General features: G+C 46.8%; 10 protein-coding genes across 10 annotated transcripts; 5 read left to right on the top strand and 5 right to left on the bottom strand.

Moving 5' to 3' along the window:
• Window positions 1–131: 131 nt before the first annotated feature.
• Window positions 132–2115, top strand: BO88DRAFT_405231 (t-SNARE syntaxin). Its single transcript, XM_025706822.1, has 4 exons — window positions 132–695; window positions 745–926; window positions 973–1536; window positions 1586–2115. Exons 1-4 carry the CDS (start codon window positions 446–448, stop codon window positions 1619–1621), a joined length of 1032 nt encoding a protein of 343 aa, XP_025562710.1. The 5' UTR covers window positions 132–445; the 3' UTR covers window positions 1622–2115.
• Window positions 2116–5732: 3617 nt separating this feature from the next.
• On the bottom strand, window positions 5733–7021 carry BO88DRAFT_463247 (NmrA family protein; the record flags this gene model as incomplete). The annotated part of the gene is made up of 3 exons (XM_025711248.1): window positions 5733–6349; window positions 6418–6906; window positions 6964–7021. 3 exons carry the CDS (start codon window positions 7019–7021, stop codon window positions 5841–5843), a joined length of 1056 nt encoding a protein of 351 aa, XP_025562709.1. The 3' UTR covers window positions 5733–5840.
• A 359-nt stretch (window positions 7022–7380) lies between these two features.
• On the bottom strand, window positions 7381–7832 carry BO88DRAFT_53777 (uncharacterized protein). The gene has a single exon (XM_025712951.1). It carries the CDS (start codon window positions 7695–7697, stop codon window positions 7467–7469), a length of 231 nt encoding a protein of 76 aa, XP_025562708.1. The 5' UTR covers window positions 7698–7832; the 3' UTR covers window positions 7381–7466.
• An 823-nt stretch (window positions 7833–8655) lies between these two features.
• BO88DRAFT_463243 (putative 3-beta hydroxysteroid dehydrogenase/isomerase) lies at window positions 8656–9776 on the top strand (the record flags this gene model as incomplete). The annotated part of the gene is made up of 2 exons (XM_025711247.1): window positions 8656–9076; window positions 9148–9776. The coding sequence occupies 2 exons, from the start codon at window positions 8656–8658 to the stop codon at window positions 9726–9728; spliced, it is 1002 nt and encodes a 333-aa protein (XP_025562707.1). The 3' UTR covers window positions 9729–9776.
• A 334-nt stretch (window positions 9777–10110) lies between these two features.
• Window positions 10111–11057, top strand: BO88DRAFT_366360 (Rieske (2Fe-2S) protein). The gene is made up of 2 exons (XM_025704033.1): window positions 10111–10457; window positions 10529–11057. The coding sequence occupies exons 1-2, from the start codon at window positions 10185–10187 to the stop codon at window positions 10778–10780; spliced, it is 525 nt and encodes a 174-aa protein (XP_025562706.1). The 5' UTR covers window positions 10111–10184; the 3' UTR covers window positions 10781–11057.
• A 34-nt stretch (window positions 11058–11091) lies between these two features.
• BO88DRAFT_425857 (MFS transporter) lies at window positions 11092–12729 on the bottom strand (the record flags this gene model as incomplete). The annotated part of the gene is made up of 4 exons (XM_025708866.1): window positions 11092–11245; window positions 11296–12158; window positions 12222–12605; window positions 12661–12729. The coding sequence occupies 4 exons, from the start codon at window positions 12727–12729 to the stop codon at window positions 11092–11094; spliced, it is 1470 nt and encodes a 489-aa protein (XP_025562705.1).
• A 775-nt stretch (window positions 12730–13504) lies between these two features.
• Window positions 13505–14483, bottom strand: BO88DRAFT_463241 (uncharacterized protein; the record flags this gene model as incomplete). Its single annotated transcript, XM_025711246.1, has 4 exons — window positions 13505–13755; window positions 13809–13956; window positions 14039–14398; window positions 14431–14483. 4 exons carry the CDS (start codon window positions 14481–14483, stop codon window positions 13513–13515), a joined length of 804 nt encoding a protein of 267 aa, XP_025562704.1. The 3' UTR covers window positions 13505–13512.
• A 2087-nt stretch (window positions 14484–16570) lies between these two features.
• BO88DRAFT_463238 (AMP-dependent synthetase/ligase) lies at window positions 16571–17869 on the bottom strand (the record flags this gene model as incomplete). Its single annotated transcript, XM_025711245.1, has 1 exon — window positions 16571–17869. One exon carries the CDS (start codon window positions 17867–17869, stop codon window positions 16571–16573), a length of 1299 nt encoding a protein of 432 aa, XP_025562703.1.
• Window positions 17870–18640: 771 nt separating this feature from the next.
• On the top strand, window positions 18641–19812 carry BO88DRAFT_463236 (l-allo-threonine aldolase; the record flags this gene model as incomplete). Its single annotated transcript, XM_025711244.1, has 2 exons — window positions 18641–19109; window positions 19159–19812. 2 exons carry the CDS (start codon window positions 18641–18643, stop codon window positions 19809–19811), a joined length of 1122 nt encoding a protein of 373 aa, XP_025562702.1.
• Window positions 19813–20785: 973 nt separating this feature from the next.
• On the top strand, window positions 20786–22990 carry BO88DRAFT_488278 (fungal specific transcription factor domain-containing protein; the record flags this gene model as incomplete). The annotated part of the gene is made up of 4 exons (XM_025712605.1): window positions 20786–21602; window positions 21662–22088; window positions 22143–22431; window positions 22487–22990. The coding sequence occupies 4 exons, from the start codon at window positions 20786–20788 to the stop codon at window positions 22892–22894; spliced, it is 1941 nt and encodes a 646-aa protein (XP_025562701.1). The 3' UTR covers window positions 22895–22990.
• Window positions 22991–22998: the final 8 nt, after the last annotated feature.

Raw genomic sequence — 22998 nt, 5'->3', positions numbered from 1 at the left:
GGCTGGTGCTGCCCCTGTGGCTAGTGAGAAAACTGGAGTGGCTGGGGTGCACGTGGCTGAGCCTCCGCCTTTCCTATTACGGACGGAAGACGGGCTGGCGACGTCGGCTTCTCGCTCCTCCTCCACTCTCTCTCCATCTTCTCTCCCCGTGCCTCTACGGTGGTCGATGCTGGTCTCGGTTGATTGATATGGCCCTTTTGTAATACTCCAACTTTACCTCCAATCTATGCTTCTCCGCTCTCGTTCTACCTTAGCTATATCGCCACCACTCAACGGACACGTCTCCAGTTGTCTCCTTATCGATTAGATCGATTCCGTGGAATCTCACGTCGCGCATTCGTTCTGCATTCGGCTATACCCCTGTACATCTTCGCTTGCATTGCGACCGACTACCGAATCATCTTTCTTTCATCTAATCCCCGTTCATCCTACATCCACCTACACAATGACCGGCCCGTCCATTCAAGATCGTACGGGCGAGTTCCACGCCATTCTGGGTCAAGCCCAGAAGCGCATGGCCGCCAATAAAGCTAGCGCACAGCGCCAGGCTCTTCTGACAGATGCGCAGCGGAAACAAGCAAACGGTTCCGCAGATGGGCAGGGTGGCAAACGAAGGTCTGAGTTTGCCCGGAGAGCTGTGGAAATTGGACGAGGAATTACGGCAACAACAGCTAAGCTGCAGAGACTAGCCGAGTGTGAGTGGGCTTCAGACGGTTAGATGAATGAAGTTAACATTGTCCGCAGTGGCCAAGCGAAAGACGCTCTTTGACGACAGACCGGTTGAGATCTCGGAGTTGACGTTTGTGATCAAACAAGATCTCGCGTCGTTGAATCAGCAAATCGCCTCGTTGCAAGCGCTTACTCTTTCACAACACCCCAAGAGCAATCGGTCGAAGGCAGACCAGGAAGGAGAGCACAATGACAATGTACGTGCGACACATAATGAGACCGATATGAAGCTAACGAGGTTAGGTGGTTGTCATGCTACAAGGAAAGTTGGCGGATGTAGGAGCAAACTTCAAAGATGTGCTTGAAGTGCGAACAAAGAATATTCAGGCCTCACGATCAAGAACCGAAAACTTTGTCTCCTCGGTATCCTCGAAGACACATTCCGCCCTCGATACGCAGCGCTCCGATTCCCCGCTCTACAATACATCCGGACGGCGGACGCCTCAGCCGGGCGGTGCTTCCGATCTACTGACTTTGGAACCTTCGAACCCATCTCCGCTCGGCCGCCCCTCTATGCACTCAGATCAGCAACTATTGGTTATGGAGGAAGCCCAAACGAGCAACGCCTATATCCAAGGGCGTGGTGAGGCAATTGATGCGATTGAACGCACCATCAGCGAGTTGGGTGGTATCTTCGGTCAGCTTGCGCAGATGGTCAGCGAGCAGTCCGACATGATCCAGCGGATAGACGCCAACACGGAAGACGTGGTCGATAACGTGCAGGGAGCGCATCGCGAGTTACTGAAGTACTGGACGCGGGTATCCGGGAACCGGTGGCTCATCGCCAAGATGTTTGGCGTCCTAATGGTAAGCTCATCCTGCAACCTGCTGGTCGAATGGCAGCTAACTTGTGCAGATCTTCTTCCTACTCTGGGTGTTGATATCGGGATAGACACACCCTATTCTTTTCTACTATAATGTATTAATACTGGTTCGTGTTCGTCCTGCTGTGCTGAACGAATAATGCAACCGTTTCTGTCGCTTAGCCTTGCATTCTTGTCTGCTACCTTGTTTGGCCGTGGCTAGATCTGATGATCGATCTTCTACTATTTACTTTATGTGCTTCGGATGGCCTGATGTGAATACGGTCCATGATTGACTAGATCAATTATATTTCTTTCCTTGAGTTATTCTCTTTGACTGCGATATTGAATGGCTACTGAGCTAATTCAATAAGTTTTGGTACACATGAAGCAGATATATAGCTCCCAGTGCATTCTGCTGTTATTATTCCCAGAAGAATCATCTATTCACTTACCCTATAGATATATAAACCTCTTTTCCTTACCTTCTCCTCTTCTTTCTCTTCCTCATTCTGACAACCTTCCTGCCAACCAATAACTTGAACAGGCCTTATTCGTAACAGATACAAAATCAAGCATTCTCACAAATTGTTGACTTCGGAGTTCGCGGTTGTCCTAGCAAATACTATCATATTTTCAAAGCCTAATTTATCCTTTAGATACAAACAATAACTCAACTAACCACTCCAGCCCATATGAAATAGAGCCCGAAGAAATATCAATCTCCTCTATATCATTGAAACAACCCTATCTTCCGGAGACCCACCGTATTCCATGCCCTCATACATTAGAATATGACACCGGATAGCCCGTCTGAAGCTCCACTTGATCATCCATGATTTCACAGGGGAAGGAGGTTGTATCTATCTGAAACAACGTTTGCACACGAGTGCCCAGACTCCGGCAAACGGATCACCACAGACATCTGGAGGTAGCCGCTTAGGTGGAGGTATGAATAAAACGAAATCCAGATCATATGGCTACAACAACTACTAGGAATTACATCATGCAGGACTAAAAAACTTATGGAGTTACAGATGGGTTGAGAAAGCCACTTTTCAGTGAGTAAGCGGCATATCCATGGATCTTGCAACTCGAACAATCCAACAGTTATAGGTGCACTGATGTTTATTGTCTACTCTAATTTTCGGGCTTACTCATTCCAGCCGAACATGGAAACCCAACGATGACAATGATTAGGCGATGACTGTGGCCGAATTCGTCCCGCATGTCTCCACCATGGAAAAGATGAGAATCTCAGATAACATTCTAAAGCATATGTTCAGGAGCTCCGTATTCAAGCTCAAAAATCATGTTCTGGAGAGTGCCAATCTGTCCTGAACAAACCTTAAGGACACCGTGTCTTGGAAGGTCAAGTAGACCTCGAGTATCGTCTTTTTTTAAATTGTTAATGCTGAGAAACGCCGTTAAGACTGCCGAGGACGAAGATGCCTGGCAACGGTGCGCGGTGAGTGAGACACCTGGTCATCTCAATGGCTATGCTCAAAGAAACGCCAGACGTGGCATCGTCCGCTGGTTTGATCTACATGACATCTGCTATACACGAAATACCGTGGTGGGCGACGTTTGAGGCTATTCAATGCTTTATAGCAGTATGATTTAGTCGGTGACGACAAGTATTGCCCCAGTCAAAGCACATCATCATTCTATCAGTAGGCGGGAACCTGCCGCCCCCGTTGCCAGGTCCTGTTCTGATCAGCCGGTGGCCTCGGCAGAAGACTTTAAGGAGCAGCGGACAGTCATGGGAAACCGACGAGGCCGTGCAGGAGGAAGAGTTGCACGGTCAGAAGAAAAGTTTCTGCTGCGGAAAAGCGCACCTAGCGCTGGGGGTGGGTTTGGGTTGGGCTGAACATTATTATATTTGCAGTCACATGGTTTGATTTATCGAGTTCTTAGCTCACGATCATGATCGAAAGGACAGCTCTCGATGTAAATTCCAACCCTAGTTATTCGGCGCCGGGTGCTCAGCATGGACGCTGTCGTTGTTCCGGTTCAGATGGTAACTCATAGGTTCCAGGCTTCTGCTAAACACAACCATCCTTACAAGTTTGCCAGATACGCCGGGATGTTCATGGTATAGTGCTTCCCTGACAAGCAATTTCATGGAATACAAGGCGGTGATATAGTCTGTGGTGTCTTCATAAGGAATAATGGCGTGCTGTGCCTAAAAGGTCCTATTCTGCTAACCTGGGCTCCTAATAACAAAGCAACACGGAATGATCACTCGAAAGCACCTGGGCCATAGAAGATCAAGCAAATGATGGCGATTTGAATAAAGAATAAGGGCTTTCTCAATGATGAATGGATACCATGCAAGCTACATAAATGCCAGGGATGGAACGACACCGCTTAGCCTGATGACAATGAAAAGATACGATCCTTATGATGTCGACATTAAAGGAGACATAGGGAAGAGTGGAAAGAATTGACAAACATTTACATACTCTGGAGAGGAACATGGTAGCCATCAAAAGTTTCAGAGATAAGAGAAGGATAATCTCGGTTCATCCACGACATGGTTGAAACACTTCAGTAAAGTACATCCCGGAGTTGGAAAAACTACAAGTCTTGGTTCATTCAGGTGCACTTTCTTCCCTCCAGCCAGGCACCATTATCTCTATGGAAAGTAGAAAATGATACTAGCCAAACAGCCTACCGCTGTATTCTGAGCATATGGCATCTAACGCAATCCTGCAAACACATATCTAGGCTACTTTCTATTTAGCAAGATGAAGATGCCAACGCAAACCATGACTACTGTCGGGCGCTTTCCCGGTAAGGGAAGCGAGAGGCACCTGCCGTTTCGAGGGTGGCGGTGGCAAGAGGAATAGGGGTTCCCGCTGGTCCCCTCCTCCACGATCCTTAGTTAGTTGAATCAGTTTAGTGCAATCGTTTTCGTTGAATGCAATCAGATTATCGATTCGTTTCGTTTGAATAGTTACACACTACCTGACTAGAGCATATCCTGCCAAGCAGCGTATCACACTTGGTGACTTGGTATCACCATTAGAGTTACAAAATTTCGTCTCAATGACTGCATCATGTCCATGGTATCCGCAACCAAAGAGCTAGGACACGTCCACATCCACGTTCACCGCCACATCGCCCAATTTCCGATTGGCAGAGCCCGTACCTGAGATCCAAGAAGAGAAAGACGGACTCTCTCCACAGTTAATCACCAACACCTGACGTGGTACATTATCAGATGGTCTTTTTGAGTTCAGGCACAGGCCGTTTATATACTTATATAAGCTTAATACTACTGGTACTCCTTCTGACGCCCGACATAGTAACCGTGAAATACACTGTGGGACATATCGGTGCTCCTAGAAGGAATTCGAAAAAAAGAATTTGGCAACAGTTAGTTGGAAACTATAGGGTGGATCTACTAACATAGCTCGTCCAAGTCCCCGGCCTATTCTTGGACACAGAGTGTGTTAGTGATTGTTTGCTTTGAAAGCATTCCTCTTTTCACATACTACGGATGACAAATTACAAGTCTAAATTGGCTACCAAAATGGACTTATTGGGCCGATATAGTGATGGCTCAACTTACTAAATGCTATGCACACATTGGTGTAATTATAGATGCAATCAGCTATGGTCATGTGGGCGATTGGGCCGGTATCTCTGGGCCAGGTGGCGTTGCGTTTTCCGAGCTCCAATTTGACTTCAATTCGTTCTTCTTTTCAATCGGGTTGATACTAGTTATTCTTATGTCTATGTGCATAGGGATTATTGGGATGCCATGGGAACCTCCACGTAGGAGACTGTCGTGAAAGGGATGTTTACATTGTCGTTTTGCTTGGAATATAAATCCTAGCTGTGATTTCCATTCTATTACATGCTCCGATGCCATACTAGCCTACTTATTACCCGAATTAAAAGAACACTATGGTCCAATACAATGGAATAGCCTCATGTAATTAATTTAATGCAATTCAACAGTGCTAAAAATCATTGTACCACCTCGTATATCCGACAGCCCAACCAACCCCAATGAAAAATACCTGCCCCACACAAACCAAAACGGAAACAACATCGGCCGTTTTCTCCATGATATCCAATCGTGTACGTCGGTCACTAGGTGTGACAACCTAAAGATTACACACTAAATAAGCCAAGAAAGAGCAACGTCTATGTTTAAAATTGAGATACCCGAGTCGTTAGATACGCCTCCGCACCCGCTCACATTAAAGCCAAGTTCTGCATTGTGTAAACCTCGAGCGAATCCCACACGGATGAGTGAGAATGAACGCTTAGGTAGGATTCTACTAGCTCCCTAGGTCAAACCGGAGAAGTTGCTTGCTGTTGCTGCATCACTGCGGCCGCTCTTTTCAGGTCCTCAACTCCCTTGAGCACATTCTTTCGTTGCCCGTCGTAGTGAACAATTCTCATCCAATCATTCAGTGAACTGATACGATTAGGGTAGATTCGATTCAGAAGCGTGAAGTCTCGGTGTTCAGCCCGGCCCTCTCCCCAGTACTTCCACCAAGCTGAGAAGTTCTGGCGCCATGTCATCGTTGATTCATCCGTCACAGCACTTGGACCGGCGTAAAAATTGGCTGGAGCATTTGGAAAAGGCTCTGCCATGGGTAGGTACTCTTCAAGAGGTACATACCGGTGCACCCCTTTCTTCCCTGTCACCTGAGTAAAGGCTGCCGCTATATCTGCGAAACTAACTTCATCTGTTGCAATTTTAAGATTCAGCCCCGCGGATTCTGGTAAGTTGTTAAAGAGCCAAAGAGAATAATGTCCAACATCCTCCAGAGCTATAAGAGGTATTTTGCCAGATTCTGTGCCGGAAGTACCGTCATAGTTAGTCACTAGTAGAGCTCATATCAGGTAAGGTAGTGAGATATACTTGCGGGATTAGCCCAAACAAATGTCCCATCAGGTTCTTGGGTAGGGACAAACATGCCATCCCAGAGCATGTTCATATACGGGCCAGTTGTAAGCACAGAGCTTTTCATACCAGCCTGACCTTGAGCAAGAATAAAATCTGCAACTCTGCCTTTCGCATCATTATGGCCCCAATGGTAATTCTCATCCCAGTCCGCATGCTTGAGAGCGAAGTCTGTACAAGCATAGACATAGTGTTGCACTCTGTGGTGCCTCGCTATTTCATAAGCTCGACAGCCGTAAAATAGCTCATTCTTCTCACCGATGGTAAAGCCATCGGTATTGACCCATGCCCCGTAAACACCCTTGAAAGCCCTATGCAGATCTTCCTGGTTATCCTGTCTGCCTTCAATCAGGGACACATTAGGAAGTTGTGCAACTTCTTGCGCCCGAGCGGACTTTGCGTCTCGAGTAAGCACTCGGACAAAGAAATTTCCACTAGAGGAGAGGGCTATCACAAGTCAGGTATACACTTAAAGGCCAGGTGAAAAGCTGCTATGACACGTACCTTTGATGACCGGCAGGCCTTGAGCGCCAGTTCCACCGATAACCAGAATTTCTCTCATCTTTTTATTCGTGAAAATTGATTATTCTCCAATTGTGTGGACCAATGGCCAGATGTAATGATGATTGCTTGACCATCCTCAGAATGTGCAGCTGTGCCTAATTTATTCGATTTCTTTAATGACCTTTCTCTGTGACGATTACATAGTGCATGATGATTAATCGTCTTGATCTAAACCTTTCCCAAAGTTGGAACGATCTCGTCGTGAGAGTGGCGGAGACACTCTAATCTTTGATTCATGGTTGTTCGGCTTGATTATTTCATCCCGCCGACTGTTCGCATGAATAGTAATCACCAAAGTATTCCCAGTTGTTCCACATTAGTGGTGGAACCGGGGACCAAGTCAGAATCGTTATGATGGGTTGACATAAAGGGTATGAGTTGAATCAATCGATCTTGTCATGCACTACTAGGTTCTGCTGCCCCATCACCTCTGAATAGGGTTATTACGATAACTGATGCTTTATGCATGAACAGCTAAGCGTAGGTAATATCACAAATCGACCGATCAGCGGGCGAACAAGTAGAAGAAGGGCACAATTGATCATCCACCATGGCGTAGGGTCGACGGAGTATCGACGCATACTGTGTATACAACGATAGGCTTCTCTATTACAAATCATATGTTCACGCAAACCTTCATCAATCTTGCCAAAAGTTGACACTTGTGATCGCATAAACCAACCGTCGGGGTGATGACGAGATATTCCGGTTGCATTCTTTGCCCCCCGCCGAGTCAGTCAAAGTCACAGCAGTATTAATAACCGTTCGAACTTATTCGCAAAATGTTCTTTGACAAACCTTATGGCATAGGCTCAAACCTCAGCGACTAAGGTATTGATAAGAAATATATGGAACCGCCAGGAATTATCTGCACACAGTGATTAGTGATATTCCCGAACTACCCGCATCTAATGTCCCCTAATTGCTTCCTCAACCCCACTTTTCGCTTTCCAGCAGATATTGGCATACGGTATGACCGTCTAAATCTACAAAAGAATTACGGACGGATTCTTTTATACTAACCGTTTGACTAATGACTCATTTAAATCACGAGGCTGATATGCATAGTGGCAGAGCTTTAATTCAACCTGTTTTCGAAGTCCACTGTAAAAACTCCACTACTCCACGAATACTTAAAAGCCTGACCATATTTTGAAGCTTATATCGTAAGTTAAATACTCCTCATGCTTTGCCAAACTCTGAGGATATTGACACACTTGAAACGGAATTGTTGTCCAGATAGTCAATACTAGTAGTTTACATCAAAAATTAACTTGAAGGGGCGGGCACACCCGTAATGAACGTTAATCGTTTCATGATTTCATGATTAGTTATTTGCCCCGAATATGTACCTCGGGATATAGTGTACTGCCTTCTACATTTCAAATCAGCCGTTGGTTGATAATCATCCTCTTCTGAATATGTAAGCCATACCGAAAGATGTTTTAAAAGGTATAAAGGGTTTTCGAATTGTGAGAAGACAAGGTCTGAAACGGAGACGCAACCAACAAGCTGGCTCGATTATTCCACATATCTTACATCTGTTTCGGCCATATATTCCTTCAGAGCTAGGCGACGGTATATTATCCCTCTTGAGACTATTCCCAAATCCCTGCATCTGATCACATCACTATGCCCGGCGATCTCGTCTTCATCACTGGAGCAACTGGCTTCATTGGCAGTGCCGTTGCCATCAAGACTCTACAAGCTGGCTATAGTCTGCGCATTAGCGTTCGCAAGGAAGAACAGATTCCTAAACTAAAGGCGGTACTCTCTGAGTACGAAGACAGAATCGAATTTGTCATCACCCCAGACATAACCCAGCCATCTTCCTTTGCCGGAAAGCTAGATGGAGCTAAATATGTGCTGCATGTCGCTTCGCCCATGCCCCATGGAACCAACCCAGAGACATACTTTGGCCCAGCCGTCATGGGCACCACGGCTATCCTGAAGGAGGCTGCCAAGGTTAGCAGCATTAAGAAGGTGGTGATTACTTCCTCAATTGCCGCTTTGATACCTATGTCGGGTCGTCCAGAGGGAGGGGTCATTAAGGGTGAGCACCTCAGAGCTAAATGCAATTCTTTGACTTGAGTATCGTGGCTAGATATTGACCGCATTCGACAGAGAACAATGACTGGGACCTGTCAGTTGATCAGACCGCTGACTTGACTGGTGCCAACGATGAAGCAACGAGCATGCAGCTCTACCATGCATCTAAGCTTCTCGCAAATCAAGCAAGTTGGGACTTCAAGAAGACCGAGAACCCTAGTTTTTCCCTTGTGACTCTCCACCCTGCTTTTGTGTATGGACGCAACGCCCTCCAGACCACTGCAGAAGACCTGAGTGGCACTAATGGCCTTTTCTTCCTCACCGTTGCCGATGGAAAACCCCTGATCAACATTACTGCTGTTCATATCGACGATGTTGCCGAGGCCCATGTCAAGGCCTTGGCCGACAATATCCCAGATAGGTCCTCGTACTTGCTCGCTGGGAAGAAGACTTTTTGGAAGGACGTTGCAGAGACTGTGAAGAAGGAGTACCCGCACCTGGGCTTCAAGATCTCAAACGATATCTCTGGAGAGTCTTGGCCTGTTGATACGACCAAGGCGGAGACAGAATTGGGGATGCAGTGGCGGTCGTTGGAGCAGATGACGAGGGATGTTATTGGCCAGCAGATCGAGCTGCGCAGAAAAGGTAACTTCTGAAAAATAATCAGAGTAATGGATTATTACATTGTTTAATATGATATCGGCTTTTTATTCTTACCCAGGAAGAAACAATACCTTTGTCTTACATCAACGGGACTATGTTCACTATTTAGATATTGGCATAATAGTGCAGATACAGTACAACAGATAGATTATTTTATCGCCATTATAATATATAAAAGGAGAAGGAAAGGTCGAGAATACAGTTATAGTATAGATAATAATAATATATAAATGAAAGCTGATCTTGACCTGGTCAGATGAGTTCTATATTGATTATAGGTTATATAATCACCAAAAGCGGTTAGCACGGGTCAGCGGGCGAGAAATTAGCATGGGCCGCCAGGTGAGCTGCGTTCCGATATCCGATCCGATCCAATCCATGCACATCAAATTTCCCCTTCCTTCCATGCAGTATATTCTACACTAAACCTCCTAACCTGCCACCTAATCATGTTCAACTTTTTCTCCCGATCCCAAACAGGCGGAGGAAAAGGCGGTTGGCAGCGCATCGGTCTAACCTCGGACTTTCCGGACGTGGACTCTCCGGAAAACAATGGCGGTTGTCGGGTAACATCGCAATGCAAAGCTTTCACGATCCCGAAGACACCCATACCGGGTGCAAGTTCCGCCCCGGTTGAAGCGGAGATTGATGGTCCGCTTGAGGATCTGAAAGATCAAGTCCTTGTGTTTAAGTATAAGGGCAAGGTTCATGCTATTGATCATGTAAGTCAAATGACTTAGCTAATTAGCCATCATTGGCATGGTAATTGGTATAGAATGCTGATTGAGTGTAGCAATGTCCCCATTCCTCATTTCCACTGTCGCAGGGAAGCCTGTTTGACATTGAGGATTTTGGGATCACCCTGAGTGCGGGGATAACGTGCCCTAAGCATGATTGGTCTTTTGATCTTTTCTCTGGGCAGGCGGATCGGGGTAATTACAAGCTCAAGGTTTGGGAGGTGCAGTTGCGGGATCTGCCTGATCCGAAGGAGGGTGAGGCGGATGAGAAGGAGGTTTGGGTGAGACGCAAGCAGCGGATTGGGTAGTTGGAGACGTTGGTTGTTCTTATTTGTTAGAGCCCTCATTGAGACTTTGTGGTATGTTTTGCGGGATGGGCACCGCCAGAGTGATCCTTGGGCTGGACCCAGGAAACTGATGCGCTGGAGACTGGAGTGTCCGCTGCAGAAGAATGAATGTGTTCGCATATGCTGGGGTTGGGAGCTGCAAGCCAGATCTCCATTTCGTTAATGTCTGAATAGAATGCTTTACAGATAGACCACTGTTAAACTACTTTAGAAGGCTGTCCCATTGACTCCAACCTGCTGAATAGAATCAATACAACCGGCTTCATCCACTGTCAACAATCATCAACATCACGACTAGCACAATAAGGGCTCTTCTTCCTTAATACATGCCCAAACTTCCAAATGAATATAACACCCGTCAGGCCAATGCACAATGCAATGATACCCAGTATGCTTGAGGTCCAACCATACCCTATCCGTTCATATCTATGATCTTGTTAGCAATGCCACTTTACTTACAGGGAGGAGAAACTCACGCATATGGAGAAAACAACGGAAACACAAATCCCGCCAGACACCGGAGCATTGACGTCGCAGCAAGCGCACTAGCGGAGTATCGCCCATAAGTATCCACCACGTAGATATTATTCGAGACCGTGCATATGTACGCCGCAGCCGCAAAAAGTGCAATTCCAATGTCCGGCATCAGCCAGAACATACGGGCTTCCGCACTCCATCCGTACCAGAACAGCCCGATAGACAGGACAACAGTAGCAGGTATCATGATGGGTATGCGGAACTCAGGCAGACCTTTTCCTCCATTCCGTTTAGTTAGAATGCGGAATATGCGGTCGTTGATGTGGGTTGCTACTTCTGCTGCGAAGGCTGTTCCTAGGCCCAGCGCAAGGTAGTGGAGTGATGCTATGTCTAGTTTCTCGTGGTAGCGGGTTGTCCAGAGGACTGCGATGGAGGAATAGAGAATGTAGATGTTACCGTAGAGGTAGCCTTGATACAATGCCATGACTTGCACTATGGGTTGCGTTGAGAGGAGCTTGATTGGGCGGATCATGATTGTCCGTATCAATTCAAGCTTAGAGTCGCTTGGAAAGTCGTGTTCTGTGTAGAGGCCTGTGGCTCCTGCCTTTGTGAGGCGGTCCCTTTTTCTGCGCAGAAGGACTGGCGTGTATGATTCGTCGAGGAAAAGGAGGCCGAAGAGCTGCACGCAGCCGTCTATGATGGACGTTGCGTAGAACGCCCAACGCCATGACGTGCGCTCTGTCAAAAAGCCCCCGGCAATAGGGCCCAGGACTTGTCCCATCAGAGGGAATATGCTGTAGATTGCCATGGCCTTACCGCGATCTTTGGCATGGAATAGATCTCCGAGAGTCCCAGCTCCGATCTATTCTGAAGCTAAGCATCAACATAAAACAGATACTTTAGGCAATTGGTAACCTACACCAACAGTACAACTTCCAAACAGTCCAGCAAAGAACCGAAAGGCAAGTAATTGCTCAATACTCTGTGCCACACCGCACGCAGTATTGAAGACCAGAAACACAAAGTTGAATGACTGCAGTACCCGTGTCCGCCCCCAAATCTCAGATAGGGGACTAATGAACATGGGCCCAATGGCATAGCCAAGGAGAAATATTGACATAACCATAGGCTTCTGAACTGTCACCGTGACATTGAGTTCTTCAGCAATGGTGTCTATCGCCGGAGAGACAATAGTGGTTGGAAGCGGACTCATCAGAACAAAACCAGAGATTGAGATGACTGCTAGCCACTTCCGACGAGTAGACCAATTCTTCGGGTTCTCTGGGTCATCAGGCCCGTCCCAGGTGACCTTATAGTTGTTAGTATAATATCTTCAATATGGGCATAATTTTCGGCACACTCACAAGTTTATCATCGGCACCGCCATCACTCGCACACTCTTCCCGCTTGATAATTTCTTCATCTTGGCCCATTTTTATCTATTCCTTGCACTCTCAGTTCTCCGTCTAAATCCTGAAAAGACATCCGATAGGTATCTGGGTAAATGAAGACGGAAACGAACGTTGATCGAATAAGTTAGCGTGAGCAAGGTATCTCTTTTCCAGTGATATTTCAATATTTAGCATTCAATTAAATCCCTAAATTTAATGTGCAGAGTAATACGGAATGAAAGGTAGATTTGACGATGTCATTGTTGATTGTTCATGGATAATGAACTCCGTGCGTCAATTTACTCCGTCGGAATGAAATTGCATGGTCGGAGTTCAACGTCCACGCTTTCATTCCGATCAGGTTGGTTTTATTCCTTGAGCAGACCCCACCAATTACCAGTACATCACGACCATAGATTCGTCATTGCTTGGGAGGTGGCTCCGCTTGCTTTAAGGTCTTGGAACTTTTCTCGAGGGAAGATAGTTTAATAGGTACCAGAGGTGATGCCTTTGGAAGGCACCGACACGCTTTGAAAACTGGGTTCGGAACCGCTCTGGAGCCAACCTGAGAAATGCTATTTCATATTGCAGTAAAAAGGATCTTGACATATTCGAGATCTCACCGAACAAGTAGGGTAATTCAGGTAGCTTTAAAAGTGCCAACCTCTTGCTCCAAGCCCCATTGGCTTCTTTTACGAAGATTTGGAATATTGTATCTGAGAAGTGAAGAATCAAACAGGAGAAACTATACCCCTGAAAAGTGCAATTAAAAAGATCCAGAGAACTATCAATCGAAAATATCCATATACTGTATAAGCTCCTAATCTATGACACCCCAAGGTGTTCCTCGGCACGATTGTACGTTTCCAAACCCCGCTGGGAACGAAATCCTTCTATCGCTCTCCTAATAAGATCCCGAAGGTGGTTATTGTCTACCAAAACACCGAGCGTGATGCCGACATCGTATAGGGACTCAACCTTTTCGAGAAGCTGTTCGGTCTGGTATAATAACTTTGCTCTTTGGTACTGAACAATTCGGTGGACGTGCTTCGGTGTTTTAGAATTTCCCTAGTTGGGGTGGTTAGTCCAAGAAGATAAATATTAATCAAGAGTATACCCACACTATCACAATGGCAGGTAGCAATTGCGGATCTGCATCTATGTCTCTCCTCTGGACGTTGCCCTTTCTGTTGGTCTTGTGGGTTACCTAAGAACGCAAAATCGGGGTCGAGAAGGATACCGCAATCGGCTCCGCTAGGAGGACAAGACCTATATTTCGGCTCAGGAGAGGTAAGTGATCTGATAATAAACAATATATGCACGATCCTGTTAAGGAAGAGGCTATACGAACTTGAAAAGTTGCTCTTCAAGGCTTGATGTCTGCAAATCATATGGCGATTGTTCGATACTTTCCGGTGGTGTGATAATAGCATCTTCGAATATATTGTGATTGGACTCCTGTATATTGTCTGCCAGGAGGCCTGGAATACTGCAGGTGACTGCAGACAAAGGTCCAACATAGTTCCCCGATGTCAAGTATGCATACCCGTTATCGTGGGGCTCAGGGTCCATTATCCGTGACGGCAGATTGGGCGGTGCATCGTGGCTTTTTCCATTGCCAATAGTATTGGCTTGATTTTCTGGAGGATGGGATTGTTTCTGGGCTTTTGCTTTTTCACCTATAGGGTGATACAGAAATATTAGATGGAACCTTGATAGTTGGAAGAGTTTGTATTGACTCACGAAATTTCCGCTGCGCCATGCGGTTTTGGATTCTTTTTCGTTGTGATGGACATGGCTGTATTCTGATCTCTGTCATATTGGAGTCTAGGAATGAGTCCATCGTAGAATTGAAGGGGTTGAGAAGTCAAATCCGCAAGCAATTATTGAGCTTCGAGAATTATAAAATTATAAGAATACAAAAGGTAAGTACAGCCTTGCTGATCTTCGGGATGACTCGATATAGCTTACATATTAGCCTTCCTAAGCAGTAGCACCCAGACATAAATACTCGACGCAGCTAGTCTTTGATCTGCTCTTCTTGGCGTAATCATACTAGCGTATTGGAATATTGTAGATCCTATTAAAGCTGGGAAAACAATCCTAATTCTTTTGAAGGGCGTGCGCGTCATAATTGCTGGATATGAACACAATCGAGGGTGGTTTCGTCTACAAGATCATACACTGTGAAACAAAAAGCACATAATGCGACCGCACTTCCTGTGAAAGTCCAGATGAAGCTGGTCAGTTTGTAACCACGTTGAACGGCCAACATGCCTTCATGAAATATACCCATACCACTATTTGGCTTGAACAATTGATCGGCAATGGATTAAGCCGAAGTCTACCCTAAATTCAGAACACCCATCAGCCAACTAATATCCCACCCAACAAAAGCAACACCTAGAATCCAAAATTGGCTGAAGCCCCGACAAGCATGCTCCTTTGGATATAGTAGTTACTCCCAAAAGAGTGACGAGCATAAAGCAGTAAAGACCAATGTGAGGCGATAAGATCCATCCCTCAATAAGGAGCCGCATACCATTATAAATGCAGGTGGGTAATGAGAACCTCGATATCTCTATCTCCTAGCAGTACCGGGGAGAAGTTCTCGCACGTTTTCTCAAGTACTATGAGAAAGCTGCCTTGATTGGCGCAACTCGAAACTGGGGGGCATTCCAGATGTTTGCCCAGATCCCTTTCCCGGTTAGATCGACCAATACTAGAGCGGTCTGGACGGTCAGGACACAGTAGCGACATGAAAAAGCCCCCACCCGCCGCAAGATTAGTATTCTGTACGCCTATTTGCGTACCTACTCTGGTGATGGTGGGCAAGACTGAGAGCCTTGCTGAGAAGATCGCGTCAGCCGCTTGGCAGTCTTGCCGTCTGCCCGGTTGATCCTGACAAAGTACTATCTATCAAACCAGGACCCTTCTCGTTAGTGCAAATTGCAGCGGAGGGACGTTCGACTAGACCTGGTCTATATTAGCCCAGTTTTGGTGAATCTAGACTTCGGATTATTCCTACCAACAGGGAAAGACCTAGTGCGCCGTTGACTGCCCGCAGCACGTGCCTAAGCAAGATGACCCTGCTCCTCCGCTTCATACGACCCTTGCATGATGCAGCCGGTCCATGGTCGCCATTTTAGTGATTCGGTCGTATTAATCACCATCGGCGGATAGGCTCGTCGCTATTGTTTATATTGATCGGGCGGTCCAACCCGCCGCTAAAATCGCGCCATTTTATCTCATCTGAAGAGATCCAGAGTTGTGCTGATGATTTTCTGGGCACATTAGGAGGTCATCTGAATGAGGGTTTGCCACTTGCTTTGCCCATGCAAGGCAGGTATTTGGAGTCGCATCACAATTGGAGTTTGGTGTGATGATCGCCCACACAAGCTGAAAGAACAAAACCAAAGGATTCTCCGGGTAATTCGCCATGAGGAATGAGGATTCAGGATGGGGGCCAGACAAAAGCGGCAGGAGCGGGGTAGGGGTATAGGGAAATGATTATGTGGCTTTTGTTAGCAAGTGTCTAGGCTACTGTGGACTAAGGGTCCATACTGAGCAGAGTAAACAAGCACTGGCTAAAAGGTTTCGGACATTGCTTGATCCAACCTTCGGCAACAGCAACGGGGACATTTGCATTTCATAGCCGTCCTACATGGGAAGGTTCTAGTTGAGGTGCTAGTCTGTCCGAAACAAGGGTCTGCGACACTATAATTTATTAGCCTATTTTAGCCTATAGTCGATAGAGTGCTGAAGAGAGGAATCCCCTGTGGGTACTTTTGGCAACGCTACAGTTGTTGATTGATATATTTCGCTATGTTTTAGGTCTACTTCCCTCAACCTTGGCAAAGTATGACAATTGTACGTAGAAGTTTCATATGCCATTCGAAAACCGCTCATCAACAATGTCGCGTAACTTCCCGCTGCCGGCATTCGTAATCAAATCCTTGCCCTCGATCCATTCAATCTGCAGCGGCGCAATGTTCTTCACTTTCCGGTTCTTCTTCCAGGTAGGGCTCTCCTCGCACAAGATTTCTTCAAACGCATTCGCTACGACGGATGCGTTCTCTGGCTCTGGCGCGACAATCCTCAAGACAAGCGCCTGCTCGTGGGTTTCTTTCAGAAGCCGCACAACAAACTGGCTTCCTGAGGCCTTCCCTTGACCAAGGACCCTCACGATCAATTCTCTGAGATAGGCGACAGGTAGATGTGTAGTGGCGATCTTAATGCTGACAGCATCACGTCCGTGGATGTAGAATGTTTCCGCATCGTAATCAACCCAAGAAGCGATATCACCAACAGGGTAGCGAAGCAATGGTTGCTGCCTCTTCAGCAAGCTAGTGATGACCACGTTTCCCCTGACTCCGGGTGTAATGATTGGATTGCCATCCTCGTCCAAGATTTCAAAGATAACTAAGGGCGCCAAGACTTTGTAGATGGGCTTAATGTCGTCATCTTCATTCTTGAAGGGCTGTGCTGGAATGCCCACGTGTCCGAAATCGATACCGCCGTACTCGCGGACATAAATGGTGGCGTTCGGGAAGGCTGCACGGTAAACTGGACGGAGCTCCTTGGTAAAGCATTCGCCCGTGTACAAGATCAGCCGAAGACTGGGAAGAGTCTCGCTAATGGAAGTGAAGTATTCCGCCAGACGACGCGTGGTTGAAACGTTGGCAATGAGGACAGTAGCATCAAATTTCTTCATATAGTGGGCCATCATGTCAATGGATTCGTTTCCGCTAATAGGCAAGTGCACAATTGGTATAGGAAGTTCGAGTAGCGCTGTATTCAAGAGCATGAAACTTCCATACAGAGAGCCGTGGAAGGACATGTTTGCCACACGGTCGCCAGGGAGGAAGCCACAGCCATGAGCCATCGCATTGGCGGTGACTTTGCCATGAGTTGACAGCTCTTGTTTGGTCATGACAACTTGCTTGGGAGTGCCAGTGGAACCGCCACTGCGCATGACTGTGCCGTCAATCAGAGGCCGTGTCATTACCCCATTGGGATTGGACGTGTTCGCCTTCCAGTATTCGTCGGGGTCGATGACAGGAAGGTCAGAAACACTTTTGGCGCCTGCCGGAACATGTTCAAGAACGCGTTGGTAAAACGGGGAATGGGAACGAGCGAATTCGATGAGTTCGCCGATGTTATCCTTCCGATGAGATGACATTGTGTTTACCATGTGAAATTGGCAGAGGACGGAGCTTTCGTTGATTCGAACGGTGACATATGCCCTCAGGATTGACTGCTCAGGCGACCCCTATATATGTCCCCACTGCTATTACCCCTCTTTCAAGTGCGATATCTCGCTCGCCGTTGTACTATGACATCGCCTTACCATCCCCCTTAGAGTTTCGGCGTTCCGATTATTGGCCATAGCATAATGTGGGGGAGCTGGTGACTTTCCCAGTTTACTCCGAGCGTGTGGTTATTACTCCATGGAGACATCGGAAACCCCAGACTATGTCAGACATTCACCTGAGGCCAAGGTGGTTTGCTCGCACCGCATCGGACTCTTTTGGACATGTGCATGGTGCCTTACCACAGCTTAGCCATATTAGGCCATTGTATCAAACCTTGATGCGCCATGTATGACCTTGCAGCGGAGGAAGACCTAAATAGCTACTTCGAGTCCCGCTTCAACGCCGCAGATCTTCTTACCTGCATAGCTGTTTCTTACGTGCAGGATTATTCCTTATCTGACGCGTCGCTTTTCTTACATGCATAGAAAAAGGCCTCAAGGCTCTGACGTGATTATGGTGAAGCTTTCGGGAAGAAATAGCTCTAAACTGGGTGCGAAAAGATAAAAAGCCGACACGTACTTTGCCCGACAGCGGCATAATAAATGAGCGACGATAGACACCCTCATTATCCTCGCTACAATTCTCAAACAACTCTAAAGGCTTTTTTGACTGGGCAATAATTCCCACCATATGCAGCCATGACAATTGTCCGCCAGACCGAACACCCAGTAGAGGTTCACGACACCGGCCTCCCACAGAACAATTGGAGTACACCCGGTCGAGCCGCCTACGACTTCCGGTCTGATTTTGTTACCTCTCCGAATATGAGCATGCTCGAATCTATCGTCAACACAACACTTCTCGACGACGAGATGATGGAGGATCCAACCACTAACTATTTCCAGGAGTGGATGGCTCAATTGACAGGCCACGAGAGAGCGCTTCTTACTTATTCTGGGACTATGAGCAATCAAGTGGCACTCCGGACAGCCCTCACCACCCCACCATACTCCATCCTTGCGGATCATCGCAGCCATATCCTCAACATGGAGGCAGGTGGGGCAGCGACTCTATGTGGCGCTCTGATTCACGGTGTCATCCCAGCAAATGGCCATCATTTGACGCTAGAAGACATCAAAAAGCACTTTATATTCAAGAAGGATATCTGTGAGTGGACTTACATGTTAATACACCTGTGCTAATATTGTGTGCATAGATGACTGTCCCACCCGCGTTATAAGCCTCGAGAACACACTCTTCGGAACAGTCATGCCCCTCGACGAAATCCGAGATATTTCCGCATGGGCTAAACTCCAAGACCCACCGGTACACATGCACCTTGATGGTGCAAGGCTATGGGAGGCTGTTGTCGCGGGCGCAGGTACTCTTGGTCAATTTTGCGAGTGCTTCGACAGCGTTTCATTATGTTTTACCAAGGGTCTGGGAGCACCCATCGGGTCTGTGATTGTAGGGAACGCAGAGTTCATAACAAGAGCGAGGTGGATGCGTAAGCTTCTCGGTGGGGGACTGCGTCAAACAGGGATAATTTCGGCGCCCATGTGCGTTGCACTCAAGGAAGTGTTCCTTGGGGGAAAGTTGAAACGGTGTCAGGAGAGAGCAAAGTATATTTCCATGATGTGGGAACGCCTAGGTGGGTCTTTAATGAGACCCACGGAGACAAACATGATGTGGATGAATCTCAACGATGGCAAGGTCGACAAGAAAGCATTCCAACGGGTAGCAAAGGAGCTAGGACTCAAGGTGCATGAGAAAGAGCGATTAGAAGGGCGCTTGGTGGTGCATTATCAGATTTCTGACGACGCCATCAAGAAGTTGGAAATTGCGATGAGGGCTGCATTGAATTGTTGAGAATCGGGCGACGTGCCGAAGAAACTTGCAACTGCCACTGTGGATAAGGCGCGAACTCTTCCATCGGATTATTGTATACGTATTTAATCAAGTACTCCATTTTATTTATCTGGAAATGGTTACGTGACGTTTGCTTACTTGGTTTGTTCTTCAGAGTACTGAGTAAAACTGAATGTAACATCCCCAGCCAAATATATATTACTGTTACGGAGCAGTATCTCCAGACTTCAATCAATGTAATAGAGAACGGCCATACAGATGTAGTTTGATAATGCTTAGAAGGACTTCCAATTACTGATTTTTTGGTTAATCACGATATTGTCTTAAGGTTTATACTTGTCCCTCCATATTGATGCGTACGGTGGGTAACCCCCACATCTTCCGCTGGAGATGATGAATCGATCTACTAGCTGACAGAAGGAACAAACATCCTCATGCTTGGCACTTAAGTACTCTGGTATGCGCCGATTCACACGCAGAAAAAACTGCAGGATAGGACTTTCTGTTACAAGACAAGCGTCCATCGCCCTAAAGTTTGCTGTCCCTGAAAATAAGGCTTATCTGCTAGTGGGGTACTGTCATGTGACCAATTGAAATCCACCACTGTATTTGGCGACCGTGAATTTACCCTGTTTCTTACTTGTGGAGCACTGCGGATTGTGCTCGTGTGTTTGCGTCTCCGAGGTAAAACAGCTTGGCATCATCATTTCCAGTGCAAAGGATTAAGCCTTCTTTCTACTGCTTGATCTGTGCTCAAATCTGATGATTCTTCCCTTTTTAAGAAGATCCATGGCATTCTGACTTAGGTATTCAATATGAGTTCTCGGCGCTCAGTCTCAACCAGACGCAATGGAAAGCCTTGCTCGTGCGAGCCTTGTCGAATATCGAAGATTCGCTGCGATCACAAAACTCCCGTCTGCGACAGATGTGTCGTCCGTCAGAAAGAAAATAGCTGTGTTTATCATCCTGCGCCGATGACCAAACCGCGCGACAGGCCTAAGTCTGGACGGCCGAAAAGGCGGCCCTTGGGCTCCTCGGGCCTGAAATCCCTGCCTGCTCGTGATAACTCACTGAGAGAGAGCATATCTTCGTCATCGACATCTAGGACCGTGCCTCGCGCAGAAGCTCAATTCTTTGGGTCGACAGCCTTCCCAGCAAATATCAGTGACGACCAAAATGTTGTTGGTCGCTATCTGGGACAGCTATCCGCCCAGGAATTTTCTTCTGGTCCAGGTTGTCCAACTTATCAGGAGAAGTATACAGAGAAACAGATTTCGGAGGGTACTAAGGTGTTGAATTTGCTGTTCGAGTTTCCAGGATTTGCAGACAGTATTTGCAGATACCTCGAGCTTTCCTATACGTGCATGGTGCCGCATCCATTTATCAAGGCTTGTATCGAATCGATACAAGATACTATGCAAAGATCTAGGGGCAATCGGTTGAGACAACTTGTTGTGACTCTGTTCGCAAACACTGCCAAGCCTTTAGATGCCTTTACAACTCTGCCGGCGGAGGACTATCACACCTTGTTCACTGGGCCTAATATCAGATGGGAGATCATTGGCTTCGTCCTTGCCATCCTTGGAGTGTCACTCAAATATGACGTCAATAAACGAAGCAAACCCCCAGAAACATCACGATCTGACCAGATGCCGGATTTCATTCATCGACTCGCTGAAGGTGTCGATTATTGCACGGCCGTTTGTAACAATTACAATTGTGTTAGCCCCCAAGCACTATGGTTACTTTATGGGAATGCCTGCTTGAAGAACCTGGTCTACGGTGACATGAGTAAGTGGCATCGGATAGACTCGATACTGGTTCGTAGGGACTATATACTGATTGTATAGGCTTCCAATTATGGCGCTGCATGGGCGATGTCTCAAGCATGTTCTTCGCGCTCGGACTTCACCAGGAGGATTCCGGACTCGAGGCAACCTATCCTTTCTACCAAGTTGAGTTGAGAAGGAGATACGCAGCCCAGATATATTCTATGGACAAAACGATCAGTACATTCCTCGGCCGGCCGCCCAGAATTTCTGGACCCTACTGCGCCAATACCATGCCCGCTGATATCGACGACGAGATACTGTTGCTAGAGGGAGACGAACTAGATAATGCATTACACAATGTCGATGCGAACGGCTGGAATATGGATCGACAATTTCGTGGTGCAACCTGGAGACGGATAAAGCTAATTATCAGCCAGTTTCGGGAGGAAATACTTGGACTTTGTCTCGGTACGCGACTCTCTATTGGAAATGAGGCTTTGGCAAGGTGAGTACTCTTTGCTCTCGGGTTAGCTCTACATTATTCATTAGAACTCGATAGGGATATACTGGCTCGACAGGAAGCTGTATGGGACCAGATTCCACATGAGCTCAAGTACGACGAAATCACTGGATCTCAGCACATACCTCCTCCTCAGCGATATGTTGTGATGACTACATACATGGATCAAAAATACACTTGCTTCTTATTGCATCGAAAGCTTTTGAACGAGACAGAGTGGACGCGGGAGCCATTGTACAGGATTTCGAGGTCACTGCTGAATACAGTCTTGCAGGTAGTGTCACTCTCTGATCAGGTATCCAACATGCAGCGAGATATATCTTGGCCTGTAAGTGCTAATAGTCTTCTTTTATTAAAAAAAGCACAACTGAAAATCTCCCAAGATGCTCTATTACGGGCTACCAGGAGCCAGTATCCTGGCAGTGGACCTATTGAAGCACCTGCATCCTTCATTCAACACTTCGAACCCGGAAATTAAGGTGGTTCCTCGAGCCGAAGTTATACAAAACCTCGCTGTGTTTGTCTCAAATCTTCAAAGGAGCATCAATCGAAAAGAAGTCAACGGTGAATCTTGCAGACGGGCCCATGGAATCTTGTCCCGGATCCTGGATGAGATAATCGACCCAACCAACGGCCAGTTGGCAGTTTTAGATATGGAAGTACAGCAAATGCCGAACAGCACACCGTTTCCATTTACCTCAGGAATTGACAGTGACCTCAATATTGATAACTTCTTCAGTCAGATTGGAAACTGGGATTTGGCGCTTGACACTTCGGCCATCGTGCTATAGTTGCCTGGAACGAACAGGCTTACAGAAATACTGTTGTGCCAGCTTGCCAGCCACAGTAGTGACATACAGGATCCGTGCATCTTATACAACCTAATAGTGGAACT

Source organism: Aspergillus vadensis (assembly GCF_003184925.1).
Source record: "Aspergillus vadensis CBS 113365 unplaced genomic scaffold BO88scaffold_12, whole genome shotgun sequence".
In the NCBI taxonomy this organism is placed as follows: Eukaryota; Fungi; Ascomycota; class Eurotiomycetes; order Eurotiales; family Aspergillaceae; genus Aspergillus; species Aspergillus vadensis.
This window is presented reverse-complemented; position numbering and strand designations above follow the sequence as displayed.

Bases quoted from the DNA above. Each gene is read 5' to 3' on its own strand.
- BO88DRAFT_53777 (XM_025712951.1), bottom strand. From the start codon at position 7,697: ATGCGATCACAAGTGTCAACTTTTGGCAAGATTGATGAAGGTTTGCGT.
- BO88DRAFT_366360 (XM_025704033.1), top strand. From the start codon at position 10,185: ATGTTCAACTTTTTCTCCCGATCCCAAACAGGCGGAGGAAAAGGCGGT. The intron at 10,458-10,528 runs GTAAGTCAAATG...GATTGAGTGTAG, and splicing joins AGGTTCATGCTATTGATCAT to CAATGTCCCCATTCCTCATT.
- BO88DRAFT_405231 (XM_025706822.1), top strand. From the start codon at position 446: ATGACCGGCCCGTCCATTCAAGATCGTACGGGCGAGTTCCACGCCATT. The intron at 696-744 runs GTGAGTGGGCTT...CATTGTCCGCAG, and splicing joins GCTGCAGAGACTAGCCGAGT to TGGCCAAGCGAAAGACGCTC. The intron at 1,537-1,585 runs GTAAGCTCATCC...TAACTTGTGCAG, and splicing joins AGATGTTTGGCGTCCTAATG to ATCTTCTTCCTACTCTGGGT.